Source organism: Equus caballus, chromosome 7 (genome assembly GCF_041296265.1).
Source record: "Equus caballus isolate H_3958 breed thoroughbred chromosome 7, TB-T2T, whole genome shotgun sequence".
In the NCBI taxonomy this organism is placed as follows: domain Eukaryota; kingdom Metazoa; phylum Chordata; class Mammalia; order Perissodactyla; family Equidae; genus Equus; species Equus caballus.
In genome coordinates, this window is record NC_091690.1 from 81,414,658 (window position 1) to 81,441,601 (window position 26,944).

The 26,944-nt window shown below is 37.7% G+C and overlaps 1 protein-coding gene across 8 annotated transcripts in view; it reads right to left on the reverse strand.

Moving 5' to 3' along the window:
- Window positions 1-26,944, reverse strand: part of SBF2 (SET binding factor 2) — a 466,103-nt gene that overhangs the window by 19,417 nt on the left and 419,742 nt on the right. For 3 of the 8 annotated variants that reach the window (XM_023646033.2, XM_070274750.1, XM_070274747.1), the window contains 7 exons: window positions 26,608-26,748; window positions 25,614-25,709; window positions 18,252-18,326; window positions 16,707-16,891; window positions 13,171-13,347; window positions 10,992-11,093; window positions 10,073-10,258 (listed from right to left, as the gene is read on the reverse strand). In XM_023646033.2, the coding sequence (XP_023501801.1) occupies window positions 10,073-10,258; window positions 10,992-11,093; window positions 13,171-13,347; window positions 16,707-16,891; window positions 18,252-18,326; window positions 25,614-25,709; window positions 26,608-26,748 (962 nt within the window). The remainder of the gene's footprint in view (window positions 1-10,072; window positions 10,259-10,991; window positions 11,094-13,170; window positions 13,348-16,706; window positions 16,892-18,251; window positions 18,327-25,613; window positions 25,710-26,607; window positions 26,749-26,944) is intronic. The other 5 variants (XM_023646035.2, XM_070274751.1, XM_070274749.1 and 2 more) reach the window with 2 other exon arrangements.

The following is a 26,944-nucleotide window of genomic DNA, read 5'->3' on the forward strand; positions in this document are numbered from 1 at the left end:
CTGCAGTTTGATTGTGACTGCACTGAATCTTTTGATCAATTTGGGGAGATTGACATTTCAAAAATATTGAGTCTCCTGACCTCTGAACGAGAGGTATCACTTGATTTATTTATCTTTAATTTCTCTCAGTAATCTTTTGTAGTTTTCAGTGTCTAGGTCTTTAACACATTTTGTTAAATTTCTTTCATGTTTTTTGATGCTATTATAAATGGTAATCATTTTTAAATTTCAGTTTTCCAATGGTTCATTGCTAGTACGTGGAAATACAATTGATTTTTGCATCTTGATCATGTATTCTGCAGCCTTGCTAAACTCACTTATTCTAGTAGCTTTTCTTTTTGTAGATTCCATAGATAATCATGTTGTTTGTGAATAAAGATAGTTTTACTTCCTCCTTTCTAAGGTAGATGTCTTTATTATTATTACCATTTTCTTGCCTTATTGCATGGCTAGGACCTTTAGTACAATATTGAATAGAAGTGGGGAAGCAGACATCCATGTCTGTTCCTGATCTTACGGGGAAAGCATTCAGTCTTTCACTATTAAGTATGAGGTTAGCTGTAGGTTTTTTTTTTTTTTTTTTTTTGTGAGGAAGATTGGCCCTGAGCTAACATCTATTGCCAATCTTCCTCTTTTTGCTTGAGGAAGATTGGCTCTGAGTGAACGTCTGTGCTAACCTCCCTCTATTTTGTATGTGGGACACCGCCACAGCATGGCTTGATGAGCAGTGTGTAGGTTTACACCTGGGATCAGAACCCACGAACCCCAGGCCACTGAAGCAGAGCCTGCGAACTTAACCACTATACCACCAGGCTGGCCCCACTGTAGGTTTTCAAAAAAATAGATACTATCTATAGTTTGAGGAAGTTCCCTTCTATTCTTGGTTTCCTGAGAATTTTTACAAGGAATGGATATTATATTTTGTCAAATGCTTTTTCTGCATCTATTGAGATGACCATATGGTTTTCCTTTTCTGGTTTCTTCATATGGTGAATTACTTTGATTTTGAATGTGACACTGTGCATTCTTGGATAAACCCCACTTGACCATGGTATATTATCTTTTAAATATATTATTGGATTTGATTCACAAAATTTTGTTTAGAAAATTTGAATCTATGATCATCAGGGATTCTGGTCTATAGTTTTATTTTACTGTCTTCCTCAGACCAGGGTGAGGCTGGCCTCAGAGACTGAGCTGGGAAGTATTCCCTTTACTTCAATTTCCTGGAAGAGTTTTTGTAGAATTGCTATTATTTCTTCCTTAAATACTTGGTAGAATTTGCCAGTGAAGCCACCTGGGTCTGAAGTTTTCAGCATGGAAAGATTTTAACTACAATTTCAATTTCCTTAATAGACATACGCCTATGCAAGTTATGTATTTCTCCTTGAGTGAGTGGGTAGGTTGTGTCTTTCAAAGAGCTTGTCCATTTCATTGACATTATTGATTTTATTAGTGCAAAACTGTTCATAATATTCCCTATGGTCCTTTCAACATCTGTAGAATCTGTAGTGATGTCATCTTTTCCATTTCTAGTTTTAGTCATTTCTGTCTTCTTTCTTTGATCAGTCTGGCTACAGGTTGATCAGTTTTATTGATCTTTTCAAAGAACAGCTTTTGATTTCTTTAGTTTTCTTTATTTCTGGCCACAAGATTTTTGGGCCTAAAGACAAATCTGCTTCAAATAAATTTAGCCTTGCTACGTTATGTAGAATTGGAAATGACAGGCATCTCAGCCTATAAATTAATTCTAAATGAGCATTTCCCCAAATATGCTGGTGAATACAGTTTTAGGATTCTGTTGTTCAAAATAATTTTGTATTTATTTTGATGAAGATTACAAATATACAGATTTAAAAGACTAAGTTGTGTGAGACATTTTAGTTTTGTTTTCCATCAAGGAGTGAAATCTGCCAATTTCACTTATTTATAAGAAGAGAATTTGAAACGGAATTTGGAGAAACATGAATTTATAGGGTCTTATGCTTTGCCCATTCCATTAAGTACTTTGTAAAATTTAAGGGCCCATAAAAATAAGCTATGACTCAAATCCCAGGAAAGATCAACATTTTGGGAATAAAATACAGTAAGTTAAAATTGGATTTTGCTCTCAAGAATTACAAATATTAAGCTACAAAAGACCCTACATAGAATGTTATCAACATTTGAAATACTGTGAGTATGGATAGATACATCCTTAGAAAAATAGGTAGCTAATACTACTAGTTTTTGTTATTTCACAGGTTAAGATTTAACAAATGTTAATTGTGTACCTTCTACTGTGTCAATCATTCTATATGAAATTTTTGATCCTTCCAAGATATAAAGAGACTGAAGCACAGAGAGGTTAAGTAATTTGTTAAACATCAAAAAATTAGTAAATGATACGCAAACTCAGATTTTAAAACAGCTTGGATTATGTCAATTTTGGCAGTTTTCGGTTGAATGGGAAGCAGGCAGATAGCAGAAACTCTTCAATATACCATGAATCCATTGACTGCTGTTATTTTGCCAATATTAATGGATATATTTTAGAGTGACCAACCTGTGTGAGGGCAGCTTAGCTCCTCGCACACGTGCTCACAGGGAAAGCTCACATCTTCAGAAGGCAAATAGCTTTTCACTTTGGAATAGGACCTAGCACGGTGCTGGCGGACAGTAACTGAGAGGAGAATTGCATCACGGAGCCAGACCAGAGTGAGTCAATTTACAATCTGAATAAACTTCAAAAGCAAAGTTATAACTGTTATTTGTTTTTCTCAAACTAGGAAATAATGAAAAAGTTCTAAGATGCACTCAGATTTACTCTATTGCTGAAATAAAGGAGATGCTTTCTCGTATTTCATGTTTTCGTTCACATCATATGTATTTTCCCCCTTAGCACTATATTTTAAAAAGAAATTTTAGGTAAACTTCATTTTTGTATTTTGGATGTATTTTCCTTTTGAATTTGGTTCAACTATTTCAAGAAAAGGAAGCATCCTGTAATGATATCATTTGAACTAAGCCAATTTCTTTTAGAAGCAACAAAAAATCTGCCAGATGTTGCTATTATGAAAGAGTGATCTAGCATTTATAATTCATCTGACACCTGGATATACTGGCATAAACAATGGCTTTTTATATGATGAGGCAGTTCTAATTTAGGATCAGTGCTTCATCTGTTTTCTTTGTAACTCTATTAGCACTAATGGGCAAGTCTAGGCATATTTCCACGGACTGCCCTTGGCACTCAGCATGTTAGAAATGGTTAACAAGCAGCAAACACATCCCACCTGGGGAAAGTTTCGATTGCTGCCACATAATTTTGCACTTACTTTTTTAATATTGTTGGGCCTGGCTCTGTTTCGTGCCCCCGAGAGACTGAGGACAGCACTAATCCGAACTGTCTGGCAAAAGTCAGAGTCATGTACAGCACTCGTGTTCACTTGAAAGGTATTCAAAGAAGGCATTTTCTAATGCCTAAAACCAGCATGTAAGAGATGATGAAACTCTACCTTATAATTAAGCCAGCAAGAGTCAGAAGCACTATTTGTTAACTATAGTCTTCTGTTTTTGAATGAATAAACATTCCCGTTTCAGCACAAAATAATTTGCTTCACCAAAGCTGATACCTATCATAGCCAAGCATCCTTTAAATACTGCAATTAAGGTCATATGCTCGCTTTGCCATGACTTGTCTGCACTCAGGTTATTATACATGAGGGTAGTAAGAAAAAGGAGGGTTCAGGCAAATTTTAAAAAATTTGTATTTTAATTAAAAAAATTTTAATATGGTACAGCTAGATTTGAAATCATACTAAAGGGGTCTTTAGACCCCAAACAACATTATTTTCTATAGTTTGTGAAGCATTCACCTACAAATAATTGAGTTTTCATTAAGAGTCAACTTCTGTTTTCAATTTCAGAACTAATTGGTTTATATAGAATATTTGAATTTTAAGCTCCTTATTTAAAATAAAAACAGCTACCAGAAATTAGACATACACTCCAAGCTGCTTTATATAACTAACATTACATAGTTTAGCATCTGTTGTAATGTACTCTAAAGATAACAAGAATGTAATTTATACTTCATTTTATTTTATGTTAAATTTCTTTGTTTACACCACTTACGAGGTACTCACAGAATACAGGCTCCTTTCCAACATTCTAGACTACTCAGACTCCCACTCACCACACCCCACCTCCAACAGTAAGATAGAAGCATTACATTCCAAGTAATTATTATTATCCTTGGGACACAATGGTGTTCCCACCTGCTAGGACAGTCTTATATGAGAACCTTCCATTTCTTACTGATTACGAGTGGACTCTTTTGCTGACTCTAATGTTTAGGTATGCAGAATTTTGCAAGTTGAACACAGATATTTAACAAATTTAATACTGCATTTAACTTAAGACAAGTTCAGCCATACTAACTCAGCCTGCTGCAATTCTACCTCAATTAAAGGAAAGGAATTTTTAAAAGGTGAAAAACTCGAAAGGAGGTAGGAAGAATGGGAGGGGAGACAGTAGCAGGCCAAGAAAATTCAGTAAGTTTTTGAAAGATAGAAACTAGAAAGCAGAACAGCAGTAAATGGCAGAAGATGAGAAGCTACACTGGGATGCCCGCAGGATGAAAATGATTTGAGAAGGTAACAGTCTGCCCGGTAAACCCGCAGAGCCTCAGGACTCAGAGGCCCGAGTGCTGAGTAACATACACTGGGGAGAAAAGGAGGCTAAAAACGAGGACCAGTTGTTAGCCTATGGAGGCAGAGATGAGACCACCAGGGTCCTTTCCTACCCCAGGTAGTCATGTGATTACCTTCTTGCAAACAGGAGATTAGAGATTTGTTTTCTGAAAAAAGCAAAACTTGATAAGCTCTGGACTTGGGAACACCAGGCACAACTGGGTTAGTGATGAGGCTTGAAACTGAAAATAGACGGACAAAGTAAAAATCTGTACACTTCACTGGGATCTCCCTGGACCGTTTCCTGCCCTGCTTTCAGAAAGCAGGCAGCCAGGCTTCTGAGTGCTCTCTGGGCACCAGAGAGACAAAGTTTTCTCTGGAGAAACTAGGCAGCTGCTGCTTTCTTTTTCTGGAACTCGAGTTTACTGAGATGTTGGACTTAGTAATTAATTTTTTTTTCAGGTTCACTGAAATACAACTTACATATAATAAAATGTCCCTATTTTAGGCATACGGGTTGAGCAGTTTTGGTCATTGTTTACATTTGTGTAATCACCACCATCAGGATTCAGAACAGTTCCCTCATCCTAAAAAGTTCGCTCACGCCCCTTCACAGTCGATCCCCTCCTGACTACTGGTCCCAGGTAACCACTGATTTGTTTTGGGTCACTATGATTTCACCTTTTGTAGAATTTCCTATAAATAAAATCATATAGTGTGTAATCTTTTTTATATGGCTTTCCCCCCCAGTTTTATTGAGAAATAATTGACATATATCACTGTATAAGTTTAAGGTGTACAGCATGATGGTTTGATTTATATACTATGAAATGATTACTACAATAGGTTTTGTTACATCTATCATCTCATATAGACACAATAAAAAGAAAAAACAATTTCTCCTTGTGATGAGATTTACCTAGCTTTTTTCACTGATCATGATTTTAAGATTTGTTCATGTTGTTGTGTATATTAATATTTCATTTGTTTTGCTTGCTGAGTAGTACTCCATTGTATGGATACACCATAATTCGTCCATCTGTCCACCAGTTGATGGACATGTGCTTTGCTTTTCATGCTACCACTCTGTAGTCACACTCATTCCCTTCCCCCCACTATCTCTAAGCAATAATTATTCTAATTTTGTCATTTTGAGAATGTTATATAAATGGAATCATATAGTATGTGACCATTTGAGATTGCCTTTTTTTCACTCAACATAATGCTCTTGAGATCCATTCAAGTTGTTGCATGTATCAACAGATTGCTCCTTTTTATTGCTGAGTATTATTCCATGGTGCAAATGTACCACAGTTTGTTTAGCTATTCATATTGCAGGACATTTTGTCCCCTCCCCTCCTCTAGTTTTTGGCTATTATATATGAAAGTTCTATAAACAATACTTTTGTATTTGAAGTGAGCTTCTTATAAACAGCATACAGTTAGGTCATAATATATTTAGACCATTTCTATTTAGTGTAATTATTGATATGTTGGGGCTTAAGTCTGTCATTTTATTTATTTATTTACTTTTGCTTGAGGAAGATTGTCCCTGAGCTGACATCTGTGCCAGTCTTCCTCTATTTTCTATGTGGGACACTGCTACAGCATGGCTTGATGAGCGGTGTGTGCTGGGGATCTGAACCCACGAACCCTGGGCCACTGAAGCGGAGCACATGAACTTAACCACTACACCACTGGGCCAGCCCCAATAAGTCTGTCATTTTAATTTTTGTCTTCAGTTTGTTCTATTTTTCTCTTTTTCTTTTTCCTGCCTTCTGTGGATTACCTGAACTTTTTTTAGAATTCCCTTTTGATTTATCTGTAGTGTTTTTGAGTGTCTCCCGTAATACAGTGCTTTTTGTGGGTGTTCTAGGTATTACGTTATATATCTTATCACAGTCCACTGGTGTTGACATTTTACCAGTGTCAATGAAGTGTGGAAATCTTGTTTCCCCTCACGTCCCTTTATGCTCCCCCATTTATAATGTAATTGTCTTAACTGTTTCCTCCACATGTATTGGGAACTACAACAAACAATGTTATAATTTTTGCTTCAACTATCAACCATAATTTAGAAAGCTCAACAGGAGAAGAAAAGTCTATTCTATGTACCTATACTTTACTTTCTGTTGTGTTTTTTCCTTCCTGATATTCCAAGATTCCTTCTTTTATCATTTATTTTCTGTTTGAAGAACTTCCTTTAGCCATTTAGGTCTATGATCCATTTGAAATAAATTTTCATGAATAATATAAGGGTCAAGGTTCATACTTTTCCATACAGATACTCAGTTATCCCAATACCATCTGTTGAGAAGTATTCTTTCTGCATGTCCAACTTTACAACTGTTTTCTGCGGCAGAAGTTGTCTTTAGAGTCTTAATCCCTCGTTCGGGGAAGCAGCAGTCAAACTCATTCATTTTAAACTTTATTTTACCTTGTGAAATCTGAGGATGTTACCTCAACATGATATACAAAAAAGGAACAGTTGTAAAACTTTCACGGCAGCAGAAATTAAAAAAAAATCAATTTTAGGATAAAAACATGTGAAACTGAAACTATTAGACATTTTGTATATGCCTATAGATGCGATCTTAAAAGGCTCAGTAAAGAAGTCTATTACACAAACAGCCTATTCTCAGTTTCTTATTTTTAAAAAAAGTTGACAATGGGGCTGGCCCGGTGGTGCAGTGCTTAGGTTCGCACACTCTGCTTCGGTGGCCTGGGGTTCACGGGTTCGGATCCGGGGTGTGTACCTATGCACCACTTATCAAGCCATGTTGTGGCAGGCATCCTACATATAAAACAGAGGAAGATGAGCACGGATGTTAGCTCAGGGACACTCTTCCTCAGCAAAAAGAGGAGGATTGGCAGCAGATGTTAGTGCAGGGCTAATCTTCCTCAAAAAAATAAAGAAAATAAAAAATAAAAATTAAAAAAAAGCTGACATGGGTTCAGTTTAATTTTTATTTAAAAAGTCTACACAGGTGACTGCCATTCTTCTCATTGAATTTATGCCTCAGAGTCAGATTTAGATAGGAGATGTGACTCTGATGTTCCCTCATTTGGTCTCAGTTCCTGTACGTTCTTATAATGTGTGAACACCACATTATAAGGATTGTGATTTTAATAGAAATAAGCATTTTTATATACCATAGACTCTAAAAGAAAGTCAATGGCTTCATTTAGTGTTCAACTGAATAAACACTGATATTATCTCAGTGCAGGGGTAAAAATTGAGTGTACTTACTGAGACAGAACATAGGCTTCTGGTGGGCCTTACGAACACTTCAAGGGAAATTTGACATGATTATATTCAAAGTCAATATGAGGAAGAGTAATCTTTAAAATGTGGAGCCACTGAAAGCCTTTGTTTGCCTGCTTTAAAGATTTTTGTGAAAGACAATAAGAGCATCGTATCTGACCTTTCAGAAGTTATGTCAGCAATTCTACTTAGGATATTTTAGATGGTCTTGATGAAGGGTAGTGAGAGTCTGAACAAGTTGGTCATTCAAATTTTCACTTATTCACTCATTATATATATTTATCGAGTGTCTACTACATTCCAGAGACTGAAATTAGAATTGTGTTAGATATTAGGGATATGAAGATTAATATAACTTAGTCCCTGTTACCGAGAATTATCAGTTTAGGTAGAAGGCAATAGCCACATACAAATAAATATATTGTAGTGTTATAGATGCTACCAAAGACGTCTGTGCATGGTTCATTAGGAATACAAATGAGGGGGTCAGGTAAAGACTTAGAAAGAATCATGAAATAAACTAGTGCCGAGAACAGTGCCTGGCACATAGTAAGCAGTCAATAAACATTAGTAATGATTGTTAGCAGTGGTATATAGGCATGGAGGCAGGAAAGAGCCTAGTGCAGTTGGTAAACATAATACGACAATTAGCAAGATCATAAAACTCATATGCTTTCACCTCTAGAAGTGACAAAAGATGCTTACTCCTCTCCTGTCCCAGTTAAGCTTTCTGTTTCAGAGACAATGGGCTCCAGACTCTTCCCTCATCTACTTGTTAAAAGGAGTATGAACAAAAAGGCTAATATTCCAACAGGAAACAAAGATACCATTTGCTGCAAGTTTAAAAGTATAAACACAACCTTGTGACCAGTTTCTTCAGATGCTGCTCAGATGGAATTAACTGAAATTATTCAATAGGTCTTTTCTTTAAGAAGCTGATTGGAACAATCAAAAACATCACCACCAGTGTGTGTGTATGTGAGGCTGGGGTCGGGGGGATGGGAAGTCACTGGTACCAGGTATGGAGTTTCTTTTCAGGGTGATAAAATCTTCTAAAATTCACTGTGAACTCTGTGAATATACTAAAAACTAATGAATTATACACTTTAAATAAATTTTAAAAAATTATGTAGTGAATTAATAAAGCTGATCAAATGATTAATAGAATAAAAAACAAAACAAAACAACATAACCATACACCAACTGGGCCTCTCCAGAAGAACTAGCTCCAACTCTGGTTCCTGAAAACATTTCCACCTTTCCTTCCAATAGATACTTGAGGCCAACATATTTCAAAGAGGTTCATTGTTCTGACAAATATGTTTGACACGCCAGAACCCATTCATTGATGCAATGCAGATGAAATGAAGCTGAAAATGTCAACCCTGGTTTTCCTAGGCAAATTTAGCCACTGGTGCCAATGCCTTCAACTTGCAAACTCAGTGCCATGCAATTCTCAAGCCCAATCCTGACCAAGGCCTCATTAATAAGTTTATATCTGATGTGCCTGAGACGAAGGTAGGAGGGAACCTAGACCATTCACATCTCCCCCACCTCCACTCCCACTGGGTTTGACTGGATTATATGTGGATTTAAACCTGGGTTTCTGCCTGGTCTCTTGATCAGCCCTGATTAGGTCACCGAGTAGAACTGAGCCAGTGTTCTCAACCACACAGGCTTGCCTGGCTGGGTCCTGATCTTCTCTAGGGGTTAAGCTCTACCTCCTATATTCCCAGGCAGAAGCTAAGGTCCTTCCAAACTGAGAAGACCAGGTGCTGGATTTCAGGCCCTGCCACCACCTAGAGATTTTTCTTGTTCTACCCTAGGTCGAACCTTCCTGGAGAACAAGCCCAAATTTGCTCCTCTTTCTGGGAGATTGTAATTTAGAATGCTAGCCATTTCACTTGGGGGCCAGCCCAATAGCCAGCTCAGCTGTCTTAGTTTCAGAAACCAACTAGTTCTTTTTCTCCTCCATTCCCAGAAACCCACTGCTAAGAATTCAGCAAGTCTTATGGCTGACTCCATCAGAGTTATGACATGAAGGTACCTGGCACGACACTCCAATGCTCAATAAATGCCAGCTCTTTTCCTTTCTTTCCCTCATATCAAGTCAATTTAAGCTTACTTTACTTACCTGGTGGACACAGTCTAGGAACTGCAGGAAGACTGGAGCAAAACCACTACCTTGAGAGTTGAGGGTCAAGCTGCTCCGCTGACTGAATTTATGACCAAAAGAGAGCCACTCTTTTTCGATCAACATCCGGAAGCCTTCAAGTGTCCTATAAAAGGGATCACTGAGTAACTGAACCAGGGATGTGACCTAGGGCACAAACAGGATGAACACTTTATTACTTTCAGTCCTGAAAAAATCCTGTTGCTAAGACAAAGCACTTCCTTTTAATGATAGCTAATTCACAAGCAAAGTTACCTGGACAGCAAATTTGTTCACCAACTGCTCCAGGACAGCCAATCAAAATAATTATGCAAACTTTCCAGTGAAAACTCAAACTCAAATTCCTTTCGGCTACATGCTCTCTTTCAGGGAATTAAGATTTTAATCCTTACCTGGTCAGATTGCTGACTGTGGCCTTCTCCTAGATTAATTCATGAGCTCAGAGCATCAGTTCAAACCTACATCCAGTTTTTGGCAGGTATAGATTAATGTCTTACTGTAGTTTATACTCATACTTTTCCTTTTCACTCTGGAGTGAGCAAAGGAAGGGCTTATAGAGAACCAGGAAAAGGGCTGACAAAATCCAGGAAGGATGGTCCATGTCCTACACTGCTGGTCAAGGGCTCCATGCGCATGTTTGCATTTTGCATCTGTGGTGAGGGGGCCTGATGCCTTGAGCTAGAGCTCTCAGCTATCCAGGGCCTGGAAGCTCACGGCACAGAGCTTTCTGATGGATACCAGGTGGTGTTTAACACAGGACTTTCTCTGTCCATAAACACATTAGTCATTGCACAAAAGATTCATCTGCAGAACTTAAAAACAAGTGAATTGAAATACAAATATAAAACCAAACATCTGAAAATATATTTTAATAGTTTACTTGTGCAGTGACGTCCCAGCCTTCTTCCAAACAGACCAAAACGGAGGAACCATTCTCAAGTATTTCTGATACAACCACAGCCAGCTGCATTATCCTGTGAAGCTAAGAGATAGGAAAGGAGGCCACAATTAGACCAAACACTTTCTGAGCACCAAGAACAGACGGGCTTGCTGTCAACCTTAGATAATCAAGTTAGGGATAAAGCATTTGGAAAGAAGAACCACATAAGTTATAAATACTTAAAAGTTCTTTGTCAAAATCAAAATTAAACAATGACACATTTTAAAACAATGTGTTCAAGTGATACGTAATGAAATAAATTGACCTTACATGATTCCCCGAAAAGCAGAAGAGCTATAATTCCAGAGTGGAAAAGACAGAGATTCTAAGTGGCTCTCCCAACATAGTAATTGGACTTAAATTTGTTTTCCTATGATGTAATAAGTTCTGTTTCAGATACTCTTAATTTTTCTGGGAATTAGTGGGCACGGTTGCACAACTCTGTGAATATACTAAAAAGCACTGAATTGTATACTTTAAAAGGATGAATTTTATGATAAATGAGTTATTTCTTTTAAAAAGGCACTCTTATTTGTCTGTACTGTGTACTAAATGGGAAGAAAACTTGTATTTGTGCTCAGCTTTTTAAGCCAAGCCAACTGACTCAGTCTCTAATGAACAATTAAGGTGTGAGCAGAGCATACAGATTCCAAAACCAAATGTGTAACATTCTAATTAAAAAAAATATTTTTAGCATCACTTGACATCACTTGTAGAATGTATCCAACTCTGAACTAAAACAAAACACCCCCTCATTTTAAACAGAGGTAGGCTATTTTAAACACAGGAAGAAGGCACACGTCCTCTCTAGCAATAGGAAGCTCCTCCTCACCATTCTTGAAACACAGCTATTACCAGGCCTGAATTCTCCTGGGCTTAGCATTTGCTCTGAGTTACCTTTTAAAATGCCAACATCCCAAATGGGGCAATGTTTTCCATTGTTTTAGTCATTAACTTCTGGTATGGATTCACTTTGGAGTAAGGAGCAGAACACAGAATGTACCAGAAACAGAGATACATAGGCTGGGTGCTGGAAGCAGTTTGGGGCTTAGGCTTACAGTTTAGGGACAGACAGGAGTACCGATCAGCTCCTTCCATGGGTACTCCAAGTATCTTGAATGGCCTTAATAGTAACTAACATACCTTCATATCGATTTATAGCTAATTGTATATGTGGCTGTTTTTCTATAGTTTAAGTACCTTGAGAATAGTCATTGCCCTGGGTATTCACATCATTTCCTGGCTTTTTTTGGTCTTTTAGTCTGATGTATTGTGGGAAATAACCCTTTTCCTCCTCAAGGGAGGCAGCAGGCTTGGAGGTAGGTGGGCCAGGGGATAGAGGGGCTGGGAACCCCTCCAGGAAGAAGGAATAATGGTCATGGCATTAGGGGCCCAAAGACAAGGCTGAAGGCTCTAACGCAGGGATGCTCTTGGCCAAATGTCTGCATCAGTGTCTAACACATACATGTCATAAACACCTTTCTTTCTGTGGTTTGCAAGAAATGTGGGTTAGGTGTACTGGTATACCTCTCTCTCTTTAATTTTACATAAGAGTTCAATTAAAAACATCCCAAGTTTGACTTAGCCGAAGGAAAGATGTGGTTTTTCCTAAAGCTTAGGTAGGCCTCGGGGCATCCAATGTACCTTTGGTGGCTGGTTTGGGGGTGAATCTAGAATCTAGAGGCATGGAACAGGGAGAGACAAATGGAAGGTGAAAAAGTAAGAAGGAAAGGCTCTTAGAGCCATCTAGAAATTACACTAGTCCTGGATCCTCACTCTGCTGACAACAGAACAGGAGCCCTATAAAATATATGTTGATTAAATTTATTGTGTATCAAGAGTTTCCATCTAAAAATAATGATTTCCTCCTTAACCCATCCTAGGGAGACCAAATTTTCAGTTAGAGAGTGATAAAAACCCAGGGACGAACAATTCTACCTGCTCATCTCCTATATCATATAGTTTCCTGGAGCTGAAAGGCCTTTATAGAGGGCACTCAATCAAGGGGAGGATGTCAGGTAGTGGGGCAACACAATATTTTTTTCTCAACTGTGAATTCTGTGTATCTGCCTGGGCCTCTCTTTCCTTGAGTTATAAGGCAAGCTGCTCCAGATTTTACCTGTGGGAACCACTCAGAGTCTCCCAGTGCTTTCAGGAAGGTCACTTCTGAGTCAGTAGGGATGGTGCTTGGGACACAAGCCCTCATCAGCTTTTTAAAACTGGCTTTCACTTGTCGGATGTCATGAAATTCAACAGGAACAAACTCACAATTTAAAGCAAATTCTAACTTGAAGTTCTGTGGATGAAGATGCAGAGAATTAGGCAGATGAAGTGCTATGGGTAAAAGATCAATGTTTTCAACAGGGCAACGCTTAATGATATATACTTAGTTGAGGCCAAGTAGCTACAGAGGCTGCAATGGGTCCAGAAAGTCAATCTTACATGGCTAATGTGTGAGTATGCCTGGAAAGAACCATTCAGTAAGTTCTAGTGGTGTGACTTGGCTTGAAGAGACTACTGTAGGTTGGAACCTGATGGAGCATATAACACCAAATATAAGCCAATGATAAGGCCACGAACCTGAAGTCTAAAGAGGAATCAACGACACATGGACAGCATGGTTAATCCAAAACTGTACACTCAGTCTTCCTAAGATGCACATTGTAATGAAAAGGTAATATACTGTTGAGATTCCAGAATCTACAAATTAAAGTTAGTAGACATACACGTTTGTTTCTTATTAAGCAAGTAAAACACAGTCATTATAAAAATGAAAAAAAAAGTAGAGCTAAACATTGAGAAGGAAATAAAAGTTACTGTCTCATCTCCCTAAGACTACAACACTGTAGTTACTATGTTAAAGTCAATGATAATTAAAAAAAATACCACAAAACATGAAAGGCTTTGTTGATTTCCAGCTTTGGGACAATATTTTTTCACTCAATACGACACATGTATCAATCTATATTTATTTGAGTACTTTTATCATTTATATCTTTAATCCATATGGAATTTATTCTATGTGAGGTTGCATTTGTAACTAAAGAAAGCTAAACTGATGGCTCATTGGTATATTTTATTTTGATTATCTAGTTGCCTAGTTCTGAAGAAGATTTAGAAGTTCTCTAACTTCTCATGCCAGAGAATGAATTAATTTTCTCATATTCTTTCTACTTTCTCCACATTCTGTCCAAATTACTCTCCTGGATAATCTGCTTTTCTAAGAGTAAAACTGCTTTCTGGAGATTAGTTGTACAACAATATGAATGTGCTTAACACTACTGAGCTGTACATGTTAAGATGGTAAATTTTATGTTGTTTGTATTTTACCACAATCAAAACAACTGCCAAGGACTTACACATACGGTCTGTTTAATGTTTCATATTGGTTTGTTCAGAGTATTTTTTAAAAGGCTTATTAAAGTTTTAAAATAAAAAGCAAAAATCCACAAGTTTTTTTTCCTTAAATAGCATTTCCAATATGTATTAAGAAAAAAAATGTCTCTTTATCTTAGTAATTCCACTTTTAGGAAGCGACCCTAAAGAAATAACCTAAAATGTAAAAAAAAAAACCCTAGTGAATTGTATCGCAATAAAAAAATAATAAAAAATTATATGCTTGAAAATGTGACTGCAATTTTACATACAGAAGACAAGGAAAGTAACCGAAATATCCAACAATATGGAATGCTATGCAGTCATTAAAATAATTATGAAGACTATTATACAACAGGCAAACATGTTATGGCTTGAGATAAAGAACTCAGCAGTATACATGAGACCTTTTCTATAGGTTTTTTTTGTTTTTAACTTACAGTAGATAAAAGATGGTTTACTTTTCAGGAAAACTAGGTTCCTTTCCATTTCCTAACTGCTGAGCTAAGTATGCCTATCTTATAAACCAGGAGTCATCAACCATAGTGTTGAGACACACTGTGAGGTTATAAGGAATTTGTTACTAAGTATAAGGTATTAAAGTATGTGAATTTAAAAAGGTAAATAAGGCCAATTCAAGATTATTTAGAATAAGTTCCCTTCACTTATTTGCTTTCCTATATGTTTCCTTTGTTGGAAGAAAAAGGTGTGGAGTTGCAACTAGATGGCACTGTGCTAGTTAGAATGTGGCACACATCAGACAGATATGGACCCATACTCTCCAACCCCAACTGAATTAAGAAAAAGCAAAACTGGAAGGGAGTATACAAAAATCCTAATGACTACTGTGCTGGGATGGTGGAATTATGTTTTTTAAATATAATGCTTTACTGAAAAGAGAGAGAGAGAGAGAAAGAAAGAAAAAGAAAGAAAGAAAGCAAGAAAGAAAGGAGGGAGGGAGGGAAGGGAGCAGGGAGGGAAGGTGGGATGGTCTCAGGTGGTCAGTGCTCCTTATTCACATGTGCATGATCACACAGCTAACCTGAGGACTGCCGTGCAAAGGGAATGGCAGAGTTGAGCACTCAGCAGACAAACCTTGGGTAAGTGGTATGCCGACGTGTAGAAAGTGTCTGCTCTGAAAAAGACACTGGTGCAAGGAGGCTGTGCAGGCAACCCTGGATTACTGTTGAAAAATATTCCAACCATTTTCTGGATATAATATTATCTGCTGTATCACAAGACGTGTGCACATTTAAAAATTGAGCATTACCTGGCAGTTTCATGCTCTCTACCCTAGAGGTTGGTGACTAAGTGACTGCAGTAGTCCAGGTGGTGGGAGAAGAGCTAACAAAGGCAGCTTGCCTCTGAAGAGGTGACTCAGTCACTGGCATCTCGAGGACCAAGCATGTGGGAGCCTGCTCACAGCCTCTGTTCCATAGTTTAACTGAAAGTCTGTCTAGATAGTCCAGGGCTGATGGGAGCAGTGGACTAAACTTTGAGAGGACTTCTGAATTAACAAATGATTTTATTTCCCATACACGTGTCAGTAGTAATGAAGTTTATTTTGTAATGTGTGAACTGCAAAAACATTAAACCTGAGGAATTACTGTTGTTTTTGGAGGTAGAGACTATTTTTATAATTTATGGGACCTCAGCATAGTGTTCTTTAGCATAATAATTGAAAAGTTAGAATAAAGTTGGTTAGCATCTTATATTTTGAATTTTCTGACATGTCTTAAGACAAGTGTCTCTGTATATACAGTTTTGTGAAGTTTTAAGAAATGTAACTTAGAAAACATAGCCTTGGGCTTCCCTTGCCTCCATGCACAGTGCCATAGTCCTCTTCTTTCCCCTCTTCTACTTTGCTGTAACTTTCTTTATCAATAGGCTTACAACAACAAAAACAGCCGTTGTGCCATGGACAGAGATTCCTATGGAAATTGAACTTAGATAGTGGAAAATCACAGCCTGAATAGCCTTATTTCTTATTTCCAATATTCCTGATGTTTATGAATTTTTTACATGATCATGAGTAAGTACTTATTTTCATGGCTAATAAATATGCATATGTATATGTATCTGTACATATATATAAATATATGGTAGATATACATACATACATATGTATGAGCTAAAAATTTCTTTGAAATTATTATTAACTCCAGGTTAAGAAGCCATGCTGCAAAAAAAAAATTTCTAGGAAAGCTGTTTTATGAGGTAAATTTTATAAACTGCCTTCATGTATCCATAAAGTTTCTAAGTCAGAAAAAGAAATCTTACCCTTAGTTGGGATTTTTCGCCAAATATATAAAGGGCTGCTTGGCGTTTCAAGAGCTGGTTTTGCAGGTAGGCGCTGTTACTAAAGGAGGCAGAGTGATCCTTGCCGGCCAGCCGGGCGCCAACATCAATGAAGGATGTTGGAGAGCTGATCAGGCGAGTGCTAGAGCGAAGACTTGCCCATACACCTTCACAAAGCCAAAATAATTGAGTGAGATAATCTGATGTGGGAATGCCACCAAATAGGGAAAAAGATGCATGCTCTGTAGGTACAGTTTTAAAGGTAAGAGTAAGTTAATTAATCTAAATAATAATGGATCATATTAGTTATCTGTCATTTACTTTTGTAACACCTAAGTATTATTTAACATAGCATTTCAAAATCACACAATCTTAGAATTGAAGTCTAAGAAGTCACCCTAGTCAATCCTATTTTTATATTTTAATGTAAAGTCAATATTTATAAGTAAATACTAAGATCACGAATGGAAAGAGTGTGCTGACACTGGGAAACGAAAAGCCTGGACAGGAGGCGATACTGAAGCCTAGGGAGGAGAACGTGGAGTAACTCAGTTTCTCAGAGCTTCATGAAAGAAGTAAGGCACATTCTTCTGCTTTAGTCAGTCAATTCAACAAGAATCTAGACTAAGAAATAAATTAGAACGTTACTAAACCTACTAAAATCTGAGGCTAGATTCAGAATTAATATTTGTGTATCACGCCAAAATGATGTAATTTTAAACTAGTAAAGATTATATTATAGTCTTTTTCTTCCAGTATCCATGAAAAATAGTGAGAAGCTGTAAATTTGGTAATATGCATTTCACAGAATTTTAGGAGGCTTTATTTAAAATTTACAGTCAGAAGCAGATGTCCTCTAAAGGAAAGGCCAAGCTAAGCTGCTAGAAAAATCTCATGTTATAAGTTGCCCTTAATTATATTAATTAGGAAAATCAAGGACTTCTATATGCGAACGAGACTATTAAATATTAAATATCCAAACACAAAGGCATATACTAAGTCTCAAATGTGACTAGTACAGAGCACCTTCAAAACAGCAGAGCCCCTTACGAGTGCCCGTGGACTGTGGTGCTCCTTCAGTGATGTGGTCACAGGGGTACAGGACACTGTCACTGTTTCCCTGAAGTGGGTTTTCTTCTCTTGATTTGGAAAGGCTCTTTGAGAAGCTTTAATCTTTGCTAAATCTTAAATCAAGCCATGTTTCGAGGTGACTAAAAGTCACTATGATAATGTCACATCCACTTCTCTTTTTTATGAGCACTTCTAGGCTCAGGAGACCAGTTCCCAAAAAAAGGTTTTGTAGGTGATTTCTGCTTAACATGGATGAATCTTTCTATATAACCTATGAGCCTGTCTTAGATATTATGGCAAATTTTTGTAAATGGAATCACAGAGGAAATTCAGAATGTGGATGGGAATAAAGGATATAATTTGACAAACAAATGTGAAAAAAGTCACTTGTAACACATATGCTTTTATACAAAGACGGTTAAAAGGAGTGACACATCAGGACGGAGAATACAGTACCTTGATTATGGACTCTTGCCTTAGTTGAAGATTTGGGATTTGACTGAGTAAAACATTTATCTCTGTACCCATGCACTGGTAGGTAAGATTAAAGACAGAAGGAGGAATGAAATGCATATAGCAGCAAACATCAGAGCAAAAGAGAAGCATAGGTTATTTAATTTTTAAAATTAAGTTAACATAGGAGAAAAATGTAAATATAATAAAAGTAGAAGATCTGATTAACAAATAAAAAGCTGCAGTCACACAAAAAAGATGAACTGAGCGCCTGTTAAATGAAACTTCAGCACCTGTTTATAAATATTATAAGCACAATGAAATGGACAGCACAGCAGAGAGGGCCACTAAAAAATTATACCAAATGGAATAAGCTTTTGCAGATTGTCATTTGGTGAGAAACAAATTTATATAATAAAATTAAGGAATTTTGGGAGGGGGAGGTAAATGTTAGGAAAGCATTGGCCCTAGTCCTTAAGGAGGCTGATTGACTGGCAAACGCTATGTGTTGTACAACACGTTTGCTCCTTGAGCAAGGTCATCACATCAGGAACAAAGCTCTAGCAACCATTTGGAATAACTAAGGGCATGTTTTGCAGTAGAGCATTAAGCATTGCCACGCTATCTTCTTTTTTCTTTTTTCATTTGGAAATTACACTTATTTTCTATAAACAGACAGTTATGAGCAGCAAAAATTCATGATCCTGTGACAATACCCAATGCCACTAAAGGACAGCTTGTGATGATCAAAGTAATGACTTCTCCTAAAATCCCTACTTGCACCAAAATGATAGGCAATATTAGAGATAATACTTTTGTAATTTGAGTAATATCTTTTTTCCAACAGAAAGTGTTTCGTGACTATGGCAAACTTTATCTGGTAATAACAAAAACGGTGAGCAGTAAGTTACAGTTACATTATTTCCTGAACAAAAGGACTATTCAAGCCAGTTAAGAAAAATGACTCTGTATTTATTCAGGATTGAAAACCTTAACAGCAGTATGATTAAGCTATAGATTGCAAAACTGCATAAAATATGACAATTTCATAAAAGAAAAATCACTAGAAATGATTTTTCATTTGTCTCACTCCTTCGGAAGCAGGAAATGCAGGGCGCTGATGGCTTAGTGGCCAAGGGAAGTGAGGAAGCTAAGGGCTGCAGAGGCGCTGGCTGACTGCACAGAGTGCCACTGCAGGACAGAACACAGACCTGGGGCGGCAGGGCAAAGGCCCAGGCCTCCTGTGTGCTAGCCGACTGCTCTCCTTTCTGCCAAGGTTTTGAGCTTTCCTGTTGGAATATGGGACACTAAACACTTACAGCGCAGCTTGAGTGGTTGGTTCCTGATTCCGAGATACAGTTCCCCAAACACATCACACTTTATTATGCTAGTCACTCTGCCTGGAATGATTTCTCCCACTTCTTTACCTGACAAACTCCTTATCCCCTAAAATCCAGGAACTATGTGAACTCCTCTGAAAAGCATTCCTGACTGTCCTCAGAGTTGTAGATAGCTCTATTTGAACTCTGATCACATGGTATTGTGATTATTTGCACATTTTATTCTTCTAGATTGTGTGCTCTAAAGGGCAGAGACCTAATCGTATTTATTCTTATATCCATGCTGAGAGCCTGATACACAGGTACTGAAAACAACCGTCGATTATTTTCTTTTGGAAAATTGACACACCGTGAACTGTTGTGGTCCTCTAATTATATCTTCAACTCAATTATTTGCCATGAAAGAATGAAAAGAGGGCATTAAATAAAAAAACCATTAAATTTGTTGTTAGTGCCATTGAGTAGATTCCAACTCCCAGCAACCCTGTGGACAGCAGAGTGGAGCCCTGCCTGGATCTTTTGCGCCATCCTCGCACCTTCCAGCACTGTATCAGACAATGCTCCACTGCTATTCATAGAGTTTTCATGGCCAGTTTAGCTTTGCTTCCAGACTAAGACAAACTAAAAAGGAGGAATTCTCCAAATAGAGGCTCATTAATGAAAAACTGCCAAGTGTTTATCACATAGCAGAAAATCAGCAATGAGAAAATGATCTGTACTGATATGGGGCCAGCAGAGGGCTTTCAGAATTGGTCACCCCATCTGGCAGTCATGTAAACCAAAACCACTATTGCATTGGTGTGAGGTCTACTTAGCTTCCTGAGTGATTCCTAGGTGTCAAATATTCGTCGTGAGCATGTAACACTGGCCTGGAATTGTGTTTTTCCAAACTGCAGAGTCCCCCTTAGTGGTTTGTGAAATCACTTTAGTAGGTCAAATCAGTATTTTTGAAAAAGTGAAACAGATTAGAATTGAATGTACTATGTGCACTGCATGAGGTATAGATGAATATTGTTTCATGAAACTTTTGTTTTAGTATATATACTTTGCATTATGACTTATTCCTACCTGAACTGTGATAGAAAATGAATACGTATCTATACATATAGATATAAAATGTATTTCTTACTCTGAGTCATAATCAAAAAAGTTTGAAAGTTATTGGCCTAGACTTAGAACATATGGCATCTACCTTCTTGGCGTAGGCCAGTGAACAGCAATTGGGTTTAAGGCAATTTAAATGTAAAGGTAGACTTTCCTCCCATTTCAGCAGAGTATTAGGCAACAAAAGTGATAATAACTATAACAATAATAATGGAATTAACATTTATTGAGCTCCTATTATCAGCCAGTTACTGTTAAGTGCCTTACATATATTATTTCATTGATTCCTTGTAACTACTCTAAAGCTAGATACATACTATTTATTATCTCTATTTTACTGATGAGGACATGGAGAATTAAGAAGTTTCCTAAATTGCTTATTAGCACACACTAAGAAGTAAGGCTGTGGTTTGAATTTGACTATAACTGAACCAAACTCTAGTGTCTTGTCACCTAGGCAATCGTACGACCCCGGATCTGTCCGGAAGGATCTGGCTAAGGGGGCGGTTTCAGTGAAGAAGTGATGCAGCTCATCCCACCCTTGGGAATGCACTGTTGTTTAGAGCAGGAATGTTTCCGAAGCACTGGTGGTGTTCCCTCCACTCTGTTCTGACAAAGGAGAGAAAGGAAAGAATGCTTGGACTGGATATGGGGATGGGGTACCGCATTTATCAACGTGCCCTGATGCCTAGCACAGTGCATGAGATACAAGCTATACTCAGTGAATGCTGCACTGAAATGGACTGAACTAATCCTAGTCCCAGTTCTGTTATTTGCTAAGTGACCTTGGCCAATTCACTTCATCTCTCAGAGCCTCTTATAATACCTACTCTGGAGGTTATTTCATGGATAAAATAACACATGTAGAGAAACTTAAAGGGCCATAGAAATGTAAACGAGGAAAAGTTAAAAGCTGCCTCCATGTGGCTACTTCTCAAATATACCAGCTTTTATATTTTTGTATTTAAGAGGGAGTACCAATTTTCTCATGGCATTTTTCTACTCAGCAAAATAATTTATCCAAGTTGTAAGTATATGTGTTTTCCCCATGGGGCTCAAAAGCTATTTTAATTTTAAATGAAAAACAATGTGATCTATTCACATCTTCATTTTTTTCTTAACTGGTTCGTGTGTAAAACAGGTTGCTTCCCCTATCGTGGGAAGTCATCAACATGCTTGCTGAATGCAAAGTGAACACCCTGACTGAAAAAACGGTTAAGGAGAAGGTGCAGGTCAGTCTAGACTCTGGTTCATCAGAGGGGGAAAGGCACACAGTGGAAATAACATCAGAAGGAAACAGGAAATAAGATTCTTTGACAAAGAAAGGAATAAAAAACAGTGAAAATACACAGAAGAGCAAAAAAGGAGAAGGCTAAGAGGAAGATTTAGAGCTAGGAGGCTCTTCCCTACAGGATCAATGAGGAGCCTCTGCGGAAGCGGTACCTAGCGCTCGGCAAGAATGAAGAGACTGTACTTGAGGGCAGGAACAAGGAAACGAACTACCTGCAGGGCACGCGAGTGTCTACACCTAGTCTTGCCCTGGCCAATTTGAGTGTGTGTCTGCCTGCCATGTTCATGTTAATAGGGAATCTTCTGAGACTTCCCAAACTTGCTTGCTCCAGTCCATTCCTGCTACTCTATATGAGACGAAATGACACTATCAGAAAAGACAATGGAAGAAGCTCTAGGGATCACAGAAGCAGCTGAAGGTGCCAGGAAATAGAAGTATCTCATCTTCCAATTAATGACTGAGATCTTGGAAGATTTGGCTTTAGGAGTGAAGAATTAAGAGATAGAGCAAAAAGAATGAGATTTGCATTTCGGGATCTTAGCTTAAAACACCAGAATGATGGGCATCTGGTTAGGGGCAAAAAAACTCATAAGGAAACATACTAAGTTCACAGTAATTTTCAGAAGAAAATATTTGGGAAGGGTGTCAGAAATAATAATTACGGCCTCATTGTGCATATAATGGGTCAGAAACAAATTAAATAGAAGATTTTAACCTTAAGAGGTAAATATAGCTTTCCAGGTATCTTTGAGAAGAGTAAAGAATGGACTCATAATTAGAATGTAACCATTAGTGGGGATCCCCTTGTCTAAAAAAAGCCATGAGTCTGAGGCCAATATAAAAAAACAGAAGATAATGCAGTCGAAATAGATCGGTGAATATCCATGAGCCTTAGGTACCTACATAGAAGGAGAGACAATTTTGCAGCTAAAATTTATATTATAGGTCACCTGGCCAAATGGAAGACTAGGTCACATGTTCTTGATGAAGTTTTCAAGGCAAAACACAAGAGCAGGGTGTGGGGTGGGAGGGCTTCAACTAACCAGACCTGTGCTGGAAGCTGCATTCTACCAAAAGCTGAATGGAAAAGCTGTGCCTTGCCAACAATATAAACTTTCAGACGGTAAATGAAGCAATAAGAGGAACTACAACCTTGGACCAAATCTGACAGAAGGAATACCAGGAACCTTAGGAGAAAGCCACTGCATTATCTTTTAGTTCATATTCACCAAGAAAGAAATGATGAGAAGAATGAGGTTTGTATCCTAAACTTTAAAACAATAGTATTTTTAAAAGTCCAAAAAAAGTCATATATGAATGTTATGGGTGATCTGTGTTCCCCACCCCCTAAATTTATATGTTGTGGTGCTAACACCCAATTAGGATGGATACTCAGAATATGACCTTATTTGGAAACAGAATTGTTGCAGATGTAATTAGTTGTTAAGATGAGGTCATACTGGAGTGAGGTGGGCTCCTAATTCAGTATGATTTCTGTCCTTATAAAACAGGGAAATTTGGAGACAGATACACAGGGAGAATGTCATGTGAAGATGAAGGCAGAGATCTGGGTGATGCTTCCACAAGCTAACGAATGCCAAAGATTGCCAGCAAACCTCCAGAAGCCAGTGGAAAGGTATGAAAAGATTCTTCCTCACAGCCCTCAGAAGGAACCAACTCTGACAATATCTTGATTTCAGACTTCTAGCCTCCAGAACTTTGAGACAATAGTTGTTTAGGCCACACAGTGTGTGGCTCTTTGTTACAGTAGCTCTAAAAAACTAATACAATGACTTTAAGGCCTAATTAGGAAGATGACTGAGGAAGGTTGAAAGCTTTCAGGAAATCCTGCAATTGCAGAAAGTTCTAATGAGGTGGGAAAAAAAGTATCCAAAGAACCAATATGACTGCCAGGAGATGTGCATAGTCATCTTGGTTTTCAAAAGGGAAAAAAGAGTATTTTGTAAAATAAAGCCTTCATGTTGATTCTAAACCAAATTCTAAAACAGGTTATTAATGGACTATTTATGATTACTTACGAAAAAGGACTAATTCCTATGATGAGTCATGCTAAACTAACCATAAAATCTTCTGTGATACAATTAACAGTTTGAAAGATCGGCAAATATTAGATTAAAGAGATTCAGAGAGATTTAGAAATATGGGCCAGGTGAGTTTTAGTAGGAGGACTAATAACCAGTATAGATTAACAGATAAGTCTCTTTCTTCAGAGAGGCTTCTATATTATTTTGCTGAAGGCTTTTGTCCTTAGCTGTGGTTTGTTCAACATTCTTTTAAACAACAAATCACATGAGAACAGTGATGAAATCTGTGGATGACAAGAGGCTTGGGAAAACAGCTAATACACTGGTGGACACAATCAAGATCCAAAGGTCTAAAAAAATAATCCATACCAAAAAAGATGAAATTTTGTAGGTATAGTATAGTATATTTAGGTCCAAAAACTAACCCTCAAGGCTGTTAAGAACAATAGCACCCGTGAAGCAGACAAAGCGATTTCAAATGATATTAATCTCAACAGGGTCAACGGAGTGATGGGGCTGTCCTCATATCTAAGGTAATCTCAGGCTGCATGAGTTCAGTTCTGTGGCGAATACACAGAATGACAAAGATGGTGAGTGGACTGCAACTATTTGAATTGGGAATATTTAGAGTTAATGAAAGTTCTCAGAGAGAAAAGATGAGAATGGTTTTTAAATCTGAAGGGCTGTAGTGAGGGAGATTAGATTTAGAATTTTCTCACTTTAGAGGGCAGAGCTAGGGTCAATATGTAAAAGTTACATGGTGGTAGATTTTTAGATCAATATGAGAAAGAATTTTCTAACAAATAAAGTTGCTTACAAACAAAAGGGACTACTTTTGGGAAGAAATGAGTTTCCCACCACGGACGGTGTTCAAGTAGAACCAAGATCACTCACTTGGTATGTTTTCAAGGGGATTCAGCGTTGCATGCAGGTGAGAGGAAGATTCTAAGATTCTATGACTCTATTGTGAAGCAGTGGGACTTTACAATCCAGATACCTGGTCTGGAATTTCCTTTGCAAAGTAAAAAAACCCAACACAAACCTCCAGAGACAAAAGTAGGCCACTCTTTGGACCTAAAAGAGCCATATTCAGCCTTTCTCTATTTCCTCACACCAGCAGCTACAGTCCAGAGGAAAGAGTAACCTGGATATCATTCTCTCTTATTCCCCAAACCAGCATTTCAGAGAACAGGAGTAAACATAACCGGTATTGGAGGTACAGCCCTTGGGTCTGGGATCACTTCTCTAGCTGTTTATGCTTCTGTGATCAGCCCTTCTACCCCGGAAACCTGAAGCATCATGGAGTGCTCCCAGGGCTGATTCACCATTTAGACATGCTCCCCTCACCTCCCAATGCTTCCAAACCCACCAACAGATAAGATTTCAGCAATTATTATACCTCTTGTCCCACAAGGCTTAACTCATCTGTCACCATGCTAGTAACAAATCTGATCATTCCTTCAGAAAAGGGTAATTAAGAACAATTTGAACCATAATCAGTTGATTTAAAGTATCACTATCTAGAAAAAAGTTTTCTGCTTTTAAGGTTGTATCAGTGCTCAGTCATAAAATCAATCTTACTAACCTCCTCGAGCAAAGCTATTGGATGGGTTTACATCCAAATGTCCTGGCACTACCTGCTTAAGCACAGTGGACATTCTTGAAGTCCTCCTTTCAGTCCCTAAAGTCAGCCAAAAAGAAGAACAAAAACCATGTCGTTCGGGTTAACATTACTCAAATGACAAAAAGTTATCTTCATGGGTAGCATGTCTAATTGCTGCCAAACATTGTACTTTTTAAGTACCCAAAGCTTCAACAGAGCTAACAAGGCACTGTTACTATTTCCTCAAAGATACACACATTTGCAAGATTACAGAGAGTTAGGTTTGGCAAGTGCAATCAGAGAATTTAATGATAAATGAAGCAAGGCATGCATGGTGTTACTTTACAAGAAAAGCCACTTTCTGCTTATGTTGAGCTAATTCAAATAGCTGATTAAGCCAGGGAGACCAGCTTCTCAAGTCACATGCTCCTGTGTCTAACACATTAGGGTTACCTCTACATGAACCCTTTGGGGTTCCATCACATGATAACTGAAACAAAATATTAGTACAAGTCTTAATGGCTTCATCCAAATCTAGTGAAAACAAACTGTACTGCAAATCATAAAAGGCTGCAGAAACTTTTGGAATTTCAAACTTAAAAAATGATGATTTTAATAAATATACTTTTAATAAACAGATGTTCAACTTATCCATTCAACTTTGTAACAGTATTTTAAAGTCTATGTAAAACAAATTCTAGGAAAAAAACCCCAGATGACCTTATGTTCCCCACCTCCTCCCCTATTACTCCTTTAAAAAAGAAATACTTGAATCTCGAAATTTGGTTACTAAGTTTACTAGAAACTAATAGAGGTACCCTGCCTTCTAAGTAAAAGGAACTAAAGTTATAGCCCCACAAGGTAAAACTTTGAGGGGTCATGTTGACAAAACAGTGCAAATAACTAAAGAGACAAACCCTAGGAATGAATCTGACCTTTCACAGCTGTCAAGAAGAAAAGCATTATCAAATCTTACCTGGAGACAGAGCAAGTGCTGGCCTGACAGTAAGGGTGTTATTGCCACTGAGTTTCTGATGGACAGAAACTGCATTCAGTAAGGCTTGCAAGTACTTTTCTTGTTCTATGCTACTGGAAGATTCTAAAGAGGAGGTAGGAGCTATAAAAGGAAAAGATATTGAATAAAACAAACTGCCTCTATATTAATAAAAGAGGTTTTTATATCTATACGTATTTTGTTTATTCTTTCTATATACAGTGTCCAAGTCACCACACCTAAATATGGGAACCAGTCCCAATTAAAGCTCCAAACTATCAAACAGCTAATCCTCCCATGATATTGGTTTCACCACACC